Source organism: Oreochromis aureus, linkage group 3, assembly GCF_013358895.1.
Source record: "Oreochromis aureus strain Israel breed Guangdong linkage group 3, ZZ_aureus, whole genome shotgun sequence".
NCBI classification, from domain to species: domain Eukaryota; kingdom Metazoa; phylum Chordata; class Actinopteri; order Cichliformes; family Cichlidae; genus Oreochromis; species Oreochromis aureus.
This window is the reverse complement of record NC_052944.1, coordinates 40747648-40757877: the sequence shown is the minus strand read 5'-3', so window position 1 is coordinate 40757877 and position 10230 is coordinate 40747648. Positions and strand designations below refer to the sequence as shown.

General features: G+C 37.5%; 1 protein-coding gene across 1 annotated transcript; it reads right to left on the bottom strand.

Moving 5' to 3' along the window:
* Window positions 1-327: 327 nt before the first annotated feature.
* On the bottom strand, window positions 328-5046 carry LOC120439340. Its single transcript, XM_039610254.1, has 10 exons — window positions 4895-5046; window positions 4622-4809; window positions 4229-4369; window positions 3331-3469; window positions 3025-3202; window positions 2598-2739; window positions 1884-2027; window positions 1127-1179; window positions 915-997; window positions 328-835 (listed from the first exon to the last, which is right to left on the bottom strand). The coding sequence occupies exons 1-10, from the start codon at window positions 5021-5023 to the stop codon at window positions 761-763; spliced, it is 1272 nt and encodes a 423-aa protein (XP_039466188.1). The 5' UTR covers window positions 5024-5046; the 3' UTR covers window positions 328-760.
* Between the last annotated feature and the right edge of the window lie 5184 nt (window positions 5047-10230).

The following is a 10230-nucleotide window of genomic DNA, read 5'->3' as shown; positions in this document are numbered from 1 at the left end:
CCTCCACCAGAAGTTCTTTTGCAGTGCTCTACAGAGACAGAGTCAGCTCCTGCGTTGAGTTAGGCATATTCTCCCTGTGCCTGCCTCGAGTTCTTTTCATGTACTCAGGCTTCCTCTCACAGTCCAAAAACGCACATGCTCGGTTTATTGGTGATTCCAAGTTAGCTATAGGTGTGTCTTTTGTGTGATGGAACAGCTACCAATCCAGGGTTTACTCTGCCTCTTATTCACTGACAGATTGTTCTCCAGCTCTCACACAACCCTGAACTGGATAACTGGTAATGATGGATATTTACTCAGAATTCACTGTGAGCATCTTAACATCAGTTATTGTAACACTCAAGGCCCAGTTTAATTCATTTCACATGCAGAAGAGAGCCTCACAGTGATTAAAGAAGTTAGAGAAAGATGCTGCAAAGTGCAGTTACTTATACATGAAATCCACCAGATATACACATGCAACACATAATCAACTGAAACCAATGCCATACAATAAAAAATATTCTTTAAAAAATTACATTTTAAAAACTGGAGAAAAACATTTCAGGTACAAGTCTGATCAGTTTACATCTGTTATTAAAACAGAGTTACAGACTCAAATGCCAAATATGCTCATAATCTGGTATTTATTTTTCTGAACAGAGTGCAGATAATAAACATAATCACCCTGAGAAGTGTCACATTATAACACCCAGGAGAAACACTCTCAGGCTATTGAGCTGTGCACTCATGTGTAGTGAGAGGGCGCTGTGGTTGTTTTTTATATTTGGTCTCCTCTCACTAGGCGTAGACTCGCATCTGGCGGCAGACCTTGTTTCTCCAGTTCTTCTTTAATCTGCAGCAGGAAACACGCAGTGGTGCTAATTATTACTGTCACTGTTACGAGTACTTCTGACAGATGAAAAGGGACTCACCTTCTGTATGATGACACTGTTAACGTTGTCTGCAGTAAAAGGCAATGAAAAAGAGATCCTCGCACTCAGGGCAGCGACATAAACTAGAGACAAAGTAGAGGCGTGTTTAAAAATTAACTGAAATATGAAGCGAGTGCAGAAAAATGATGAAGGAAATCGGCAATGGCATTTTAAAAGGTGACAAACGAAAATGAGGAAAAAACTCAACTCACCCTTTTCAACAGTCACAATGACGCATCGAAAGTCAGAGTGATACTTCGCTATACTGTAGAAGTAAATCAGCCCCATTAGTTTTATGTAGTAAAAATATGTTTTATATATTTTAAAATTCCTGTTTAAAGCAGCATATAAAGTGTACATGTGATCACACAACCTTGCAAGCACGCAACACAGTATTTTATTTATGGATGCAGGTGAGGCCTTCTCTGTTTTATAGTACTAGACTTGAATTATGCACATCTACTTTTTTTGCTGGTTCTTTCTTTTGTTTTTCTGTTTAAAATGTATTTTTTTTATTTATTGTTTGGGTTTATTTATTTATTTAATTATGTTGCCAGGAACTGAAGAACTGAGAACAAAGTACCACTGTTATTGTCTATGTCCACTGATTCCCATTAGTGTTTTTTTTCCATAAACATGGGTGTAATTCACATACTTGACTTACTTACGTCCTTACAAACGTGACACATTAAGGCACAATCAGGCTTTCCAGCATTAAAGTTTATGAATGCATCTTGACAAAAGAAACAAATTCACAACTTTCAAATATGATAACCTCATAAAAGCCAACATGGAGGTCACCAAAACACTAAAATTAAAGCAGAGTCCAACAACCAATGGTTCGCTTCCCAGAGGCTGCATCCATCTTTTATGCTGTCTAATGTTGCTTTTTCTTTTTTTTTACTTTTCAGATACTGCTTACAGTGTTGTATTTCTCTATGGGATAATATTTATGGACAACATACTGACCCAGAAACTGCCTGGACAACAAAACAGATGGGGTGGCTTTCTCCCGTTTCGCTCTCAGATGGCGTCCACGTGAGGATGAACTCTCCTGGTCCTGTTTTATTTTGAAATAAAGTGTAGGGCCCACTGTAGAGCAGCTCAGAGATCCTTCAATAAACAGAATACAAAAGATTTCACATTAAAGAAGATTAAAGTGTTTTTCAAAATGTCTGAATGCTGCAGTAGATAAAATTTTCATGTGTTGCTGTTTTTTTCCACATTAAATGTAGTCAAATCAACATTTTTCAAGTTTTTTATGTATCTGAATTAGTGCTGTCAGCGTTATTCTCGTTAAAATGACGTTAATGTCATAATTGTATTAATGCGGCAAATCTCAAGGGCTGCATGGTGCCAATGCGTTAGCACGGTTAACTCGTTAACTCGTTAGCTCCTCACAGCACCTCGCATGGGGCGATCCGTGTTAACTCGCTAACAGAGATTTGCCACGTTAATGCAGTTATGGCGTTAACACCATTTTAACGAGATTAACGCTGACAGCACTACTCTGAATGTTAGGTGGTATTCAAGTTTGTTCTTGGTCTTGTCTTTTCCTGTATCACATTTTGGAGAGTATAGAAAGTCTTCCAACATAGAGTGGTATTTCTTGTCCAACCGCTGCCAGTAACAAAACCTGTCTTTAAACTTTGGCATTTTAATTTTGTTTTCTCTTTCACATACATGGAATTTGTTGCCTCTGCTTTGATGCTGATTTCTAGAGTTTGTCCAACAGGGGTATATAGCTGAGCTCCGTTGGCTGGAGTTGGAGGCAGGATCTTGGGCAGATAGAGTCCGTCTGTGCAGGATGGCACTGCAGGATCCACTAAAATATTACAGAAAAGAAACAATGTTCAGCCAGTCTTCATAGGATGGAAATGAAAACTGATCCATCAGATGGTCCAAAACATTGGTCCAAAGTAGAATATCTATTCAACTATTGCTCCTGAAGATTGTGCCTAATATTTTTGGTAACAGACTCAACACTGCAACACCAACTAAGACAAACACACATACATGTTTTTGCTCAGTTCAGCAACTTTCATCATTTCTTATTTCAGAGCAGCTCTTTGTGGTTATAAATTCAGGCAGCCAAGAAACGAAATCTTACCCCTTATAACAAACTGGACCGGTATTTTGCTGATTGCATTGTTGGTAGTTAGATTAGTCTGTGTCCCATTGGTTTGAGTCAGGGTTATGTTCTGCCGGGGAAAGTCCTCCATCACCAGCTGTACTGCATATGGACCTTCATTACTGCTATTGGTGGGTCTGAATGAGAGAGTACAAGACTCCCCCCCAAAAAAATAAATTGATGAGATGTTGGGTCTTTGGTAGCTGCTACCGGTCTCAGCCACCAGTGTCTATCGCTATCTGCCAACAAATGAGAATAACATAAGGAGCTGTTCTAGTTACTTACTGGTGAGAGGCTGAGGACAGATGGTGGAGTGCATGGAATACACTCTGACAGTAATGCATCTCCATTTCTGCACTTAACCACATCTCCATCAGGGTCAAACGCCAACAAGACGAAATTTCTCTTACAGTTTGAGGGAACTCTGAGAGAGAAATAGAAAAAGATTATCAGAATTGGGTTTTTTTATGTTGTTCAGGTTTCCTCTCCTAACCTCCTTTCAGCATGGTGGATTTCTTGAGGGCTTTCTAGACATGCCATTCTCCATCTACCCTCAGATGCCCCCAGGCTTTTCCACAGAATTTATACCATCTCCACTGGCTCTTTCATAGATTAATTCTGCTTATGTGTCATTTTTAACCTGCTGGTTTTAACACACTTGCTGTTTGCTTCTATAAATTGCATTTTAGCAGAATCAATTGCTATGATGCCATTAGTCAATGGAAGTCAGACTACAGCCACACTAACACAGGAACTAGAAAACTTGATATACTACAAATCTGGTACAGATTTTACACATTTTACATTTACTGAATGTAAACTTGACCAACACCAGCACCCACCTGTTTAAGGGTTAACTGCCTGCATTTACTCTACATTAAAAAGAGTTGTTGACAGTCTTTGTTCACACTAATAAAGCAGAGATTCAAGAGCAGTTTTCAGTTGAGTGAAAGTATTTAGCTTGGTATTTTTTACTGTACGTTACTCGATTTACAGGTTCCTAAAGGAGTCCAGAGGAAAGTCACCAACAATAATTTTGTGAATTTAAAGCACACTTTAACAGAATTCAATTCTAAACTGATAAAGTTTATTTACAAGTGATTTTCTTGAATTATTTTGTAATTTCTTTGCAGTAATTAAAAATACATACCCATATAAATAAAACAACAGTGTGCAGGCTTACCTCACAGCAGGTATGTTGGTGGTCTGGGGTGACGAGTTGGCTTTGCCAGTGTCAGATCTGTTCCTCAGTTCCACCAGAGTCACAGCTCTCCATGATACAATGCCATTTACAATGCCATTAATCCAGTTACCACTATTCAACCTTCATTGAAAATTTATGGGAAAGTTAGTCAGACTGAACTGTATGTGCAGATATTAAGACTTACCCCAAACCCCAATAATTAGTTTTTTATAAATCTCCCAGATTAAAAAGACATTTGAAGGAATTCTCAAAAAGCTCAGTTCAGTTTAATTATTATGTGAATGAGTTGCTTTGGATTTTGTCACCTTTTGCTGATAACTTAGAAAACAAGTGCAACAAATTTAATTTTGTTAAATGGTGATCTACACTCACCAAAGCTTGAAGGGAGCATTGCTGGGAGCCCGTCGAGTCATGATTCCCTCTCTCTGACACCACTCTCCACTGCTTTCCTGTTTTACCTCATATAGTGTGTTGTTCCCAGAGCCACAGTCACCACTGAGGCAACTCCATGTGTCACTGTCTGTGCATTGGTGGAAGTTCAGCTTGTATCGAATAGTCGCCTGCAGATTTACAGTGGAAAGGGTACTTGAGCACTGTCAAATTTCAAAAGGTAAATAAATAGTTTTATGAAGAAAATTTACATACCATAACTGATCCATCTGCATAAGTGTCTCCTGGGTAATAGGTCATCACTGTCCCATAAAAATGAGTAGCTTGCGTGCTGTAAACCAGCAGCAGCAGTAGCAAAGAGAGAGACATGGTAAATGTGTTCATCTCTGTGCGCAAACACCTCCAAACACAGCCTCACTTTGACTCACACACATTTTATCTGCTTTCTCCTCGCTGAATGATTTGGTATGAGGAAGTGTCTCATGACAGGTGGTGATGTGCAGGGAATGTTAATCTCTTAACCACCTGTAATTGCCACAGTGACATTCCTTTGTAAACGAAAGATAAAAATGTTTTTAACCACTTAAATGTTTTTAACTGAGACACCAATAAAAATCTTGATTTTTGGCTTTCAGTTTTCATTTTTCATAATCACTTTCTCACAAACAGCCACTGAAGCGTTAGGTGAAACCTACACTATATTGCTGAAAGCATCCAATCACTCACACATCCACAAATGCAAGAAAATTAGATAGATAGATAGATAGATAGATAGATAGATAGATAGATAGATAGATAGATAGATAGATAGATAGATAGATAGATAGATAGATAGATAGATAGATAGATAGATAGATAGATAGATAGATGTATATTTTCCATTTTCCACTGATTATTCTCATTTCATTTGATTCATGTGGTATATTTTCATGCCATCACTACAGCAGTCTGGGCGGTGAGCCACCAGAACTTTTTCTGTGATTTTACACAATTATCATGGAGAAAAGCTGAGTTGTGCTGCCAAAAGTGCACTTATTTTTTATATTAAGATATCTCCAGGATTAAGTGTGGCGAACATCCATATCAGCCAACCAAACAACATGCTCCTCTCTTTGTGCTTCAAACCCCTCCCACTCTGAGACAAGGAGCTGAGAGAAAGAGAAAAGAGTCAATTATGAAGAAGAGAGAAAAGTGAAACCCTCCTCAGAAGGTCTGACTGGCATACCTGCAGTCGACCTGTGACGGACTCCAGTTTGGCGTTTACTTCATCAGTAAACAAAGGTTCATTCTAAATCTACAGATGACCCATCGTGCCATGGTGAACACCCGTGTCTGTTACAACGGTTCCACATTGTTTTGCTTCAATAGCAATTGTGACTATTCTTTTCAGTGGGCGCCGTTGATGAGGAAAGATTAAGACTATCATCATTATTCCGAGGATTATCTATAAAAATGATGACGTCTTAGTGTTTACATGAGTGTGCCTCAGTAATGTTCAAAATGAAATTAAACAGTCTTTTTTATGATAACTGGAGGATAATATAACCCAAACTCTCTCAATATATATATATATATATATACATATATATATATATATACGTATATATATGAATGTGAGAGTGAATGAATAGTGGAATTTTAAAGTGCTTTAAGGGTCTCGAAAAGCTCTATATAAATGCAATCCATTATGTATATATATATATATATATATATATATATATATATATATATATATATATATATATATATATATATATATATATATATATATACACACATGTTAGGTTTGATATCTGCACAATTAGTACATACCTAAACTGTGCAGCACACTGAAAATTTTCTTTCCAGTAAACACTGTCGGTAACTGGGTAGAGGGCATCAAAAATATAATTTTATCATGGGGAACTGTGGTATTACTAGACCAGAGGAACTGCTCTGACATCGGCAAAGAAAACTCCTCACCCCACTCCATCATCATCCCAGTTGTAAGGTAAGCCTGCTCACTGCTTGTGTCTCTTTTATATATTCAGCAAACATGGTTGACAGAGTACCACTCTCCTGGTTAAAAACTATACACAAAATAACAACAAAATCTAAATCTGAAGTTATTACTATATATAAACGAGTTCTTATCAAAGAATTCTCCAGAATAAGCAACACTTTATGACTCCGCAGACTGATAAAAACTTTGACATTTCCAGACGAGGTTAAATGCAGATATGGAAAGCCATTACAATTACCGCCAGAGTGTAACCCCACCATCTGTCCTTAACCTAACAACAGTGAGAGTAACTGTTAATCTAAAGTCACAAGAGACAGAAGGATAGTTGTTAGTAGGATAGTTTGTTTTTGGTTATTTGGCCTCACGTCCTTTTTTTGTACCCTTGCGGTCTTGTAGTCTGTTGTTCAGCCCCACCGACAGCAGTAATGAAGGTGCATATGCAGTACAGGTGCTGATGGAAGACTTTCCCAGGGAGAACATCACCATGACTAGAATCAATGGCACAGAAACTAAAATTACTCCCAATGACACTGTAAGCAGAGTACCCGTCCAGTTTGTTCTGTTAGGTAAAATTCCATATTTTAATACCACGAAAATAAAACAAAATTCCTAATGACAAAGAGGTTCGACCACAAACAATGTTAGGATTCATCCTCTGAACCAGAAAAAGCAATCTAACCAACAGGTGAAGAATTTTTTTTTTTTACTTGACCTGCTGTGAAAATTTAGTTAACTTTTTTTTGGTCACGTTTCAGTGGATCCTGCTGTGGCATCCTGCACAGAAGGAGACTTCTTGCCCAAATTCCTACCTCCAACCCCAGCCAACAGAGCTCAGCTCTACACCCCTGTTAATAAGACTCTGAAAACCAGCATCAGTGCTGATGCACAAAGCTCCACGTAAGTCAAAGAAAAACACACAAGTTACATGTTACAGTAAGGTTAACTACTATGTACTACTGTTTCAGGTTAGACAAGAAATACATTCACACATCAGTGGGTTCCTGTCATGTTTCTGTCAACTGATCAAGTCAAGATTTTATCAGTTGCTTTGTGTTTAATCTGTGCATCAGTCCTGCACAATACAGGTTTAACAGGTTTAACAAGACACGTAAGAGCGTAACACGGTCAGATATATACAAGGCTGTATGAGATATAAAAATACAGCAGCATATATCAAAAGACACACATTTAACCTAATGAGAAATCAAGTGCTTTTTACGTTTAATAGTACTTTAATGCATCTATCCTCCTCTGCTTCTCATCAGCTACCATAAGGCGAGAGACGGGGTACACCTGCCTGATGCAGGGCTAGCACAGAGAGACTGACAACCTTTCGCATTTACTCACACCTATGGGCAACTTAGATTCACCAGTTAACCTAACCCCACTGACTTTTTGTCTTTGTACTGTGGGAGGAAGCCGGACTAACCAGAGAGAACTCTCACAAACACAGGGAGAGAATGCCAGGTGGTGGAGTCAAAGTCAGGACCTTCAGTGCTAACCACCAACTCACCATACTGCTATTTTTTTATACAAATGAATAGCAAAAGTACACTAGCAAAACCTAGCTCATTAACTTAAAAGCCATACAAAAATGTGCTTAAATTACTCAGATCGCAGGAGAAAAGAAGAGATGTGGTGCTATTCCACAGAAAAACACTTTGTTTGTAGTTGAGGAGGCTTTGAAAATTAAGTTGATGAATCTTTTGCTTTTCTTTTTGTTGAAACATCTCTGAGCTGCTGTTCACTGGACCGTATAATACAATTCAGAGTAAAACTGGACCAGGACAGTTCACCCTGAGATGGACACCGTCTGAAAGACAGGATGGAGAAAGTCAGCCCTTCTGCTTTGTTGTCCACGCACTTTCCAAGTCAGTAACTTTTACCTTACTTTTACTTTAACCTTAAAAAGTCCCAACGAGGATATGTGAAAACATTTAGAGAAAGTAGAAAGTTGCTTTTATGAATGTGATATGTTTAACTCTCTTATCATACAAAACATGTGAAGGCTGATGCCATTTCTTCATTTTCCAACCGTAAACTACATTCAGGAATGTTAAAGGCTTAATTTATCAGAAAACCATTTTGTCCCAATCATAGCTAGAAAATTAGCCAAATATCAAACAGTAAAAACATGACCACTCATGCGTTTCTTGAACAGTTACTTGTCTCACACTTGTTTTGTAGTGTTCTTCAGTGAGTTATCAGAACATAAAAAGAGCATCCAGGACACCAATGTCACCAAGATCTTATCCATATTACGTTCAATAAACACAGTCTGAGTACTCATAGCCCTGCCCATCGTCTATCATGTCGACCAGCCTTATGGGATTTTTAACAGCTGTAGCCACTTCTTGTACTTCGATAAGCCAGGTCCGAGCCAGCTCCAATCAGCCCGAACTCAGTTATCGTGGTTCCGAATTGGTAGATGTCGCTCAATGTCCTCCATCGAGAATGTCACCAGACACACAACGCAATCGCCCATCGAGTATTCAGCAGCAAACTCAGTTTTAGTTAGGCTACACCTAACTAAAACTGAATTTGTTTTGAATCAACTTTATGGCTGCTTGTGAATATTACCTGCTAATAAAAGGATTTGTGTTGCCAGGACCCTGTTTTTGTAAAAGAACTGCCCAGACTTTTTTAAATCTTTAATTATGTGTTCAGCACCTTTTTAAATGTAACCAGAGGTGATATAAATATAATTCTTAACTTTGTGACAGCATTTGTCAGCCAATCAGGTCGACTAAATCTTTGTGTGTTTTTAAAAGAAAAATCTGTTTAGTTGATCAGAAGTTCCTTTACGATTTTCTGCTTGTTTTAGATGTCCTGGTCATGGGATCTTTCATTTCAGCTCTGACTCTTCCCTTCCATGTAAGTGTGTGTTTGTTTTAGCCTAAAGCTGACATTTTGTGTATTTTAAAAAAAATATTAACCCTTTAGAAGTATTACTATTGTTATCATTATCTTTTAAACAAAAACAAAAACGACTCTTTTGATCATCATTCTGATGCTGAGTTTTTGTCTCTTGTCGCAGATGAATATGGATATAATCAGAGGTAAGTCTCTTCTTCTATAATCAGAATTTCTACCACAATGTCAGATAACTGCTTTTTACCACTAAGGAAAAGTAATAGTACTAAAACTACTACTAGTACTACTAAAAGTAGTAGTAATACATAATAATTATATTATAAGGGTAGTTTTTATAAACGTTTCTATATACAAACACTAAAAATACTAAAAGTCTCTCCTAAATATTTTTTTTCTATTTGTTTTCTTAATAATTTGATTTTAATTGAAACTGAAATATATTCAACTCTAATTTAACGAAATTCTTTTTTTGGTAAGTCACATTGTTTGATCTGTTTTGTTTGAAGTTACAGTCTTGTTAAACATACTCTAAAACTTCTGGTGTCTTTGGCGTATATCAGCATATCCAAGATCACTATCCTATTAGAAAATGTAAAAACACAGAAAAATGCTATTAGGATACACCAGAGATCAGATGTGCATCTATATGCCCATCTAGGACACAACAATGTCTAGGCTGAATTGGTAAATTCATTCATTCATTTGAGGGTCCAAA

Bases quoted from the DNA above. Each gene is read 5' to 3' on its own strand.
- LOC120439340 (XM_039610254.1), bottom strand. From the start codon at position 5,023: ATGAACACATTTACCATGTCTCTCTCTTTGCTACTGCTGCTGCTGGTT. The intron at 4,810-4,894 runs GTATGTAAATTT...GTAAATCTGCAG, and splicing joins ATGCAGATGGATCAGTTATG to GCGACTATTCGATACAAGCT. The intron at 3,203-3,330 runs GTAAGTAACTAG...TTTGGGGGGGAG, and splicing joins CTGTCCTCAGCCTCTCACCA to TCTTGTACTCTCTCATTCAG.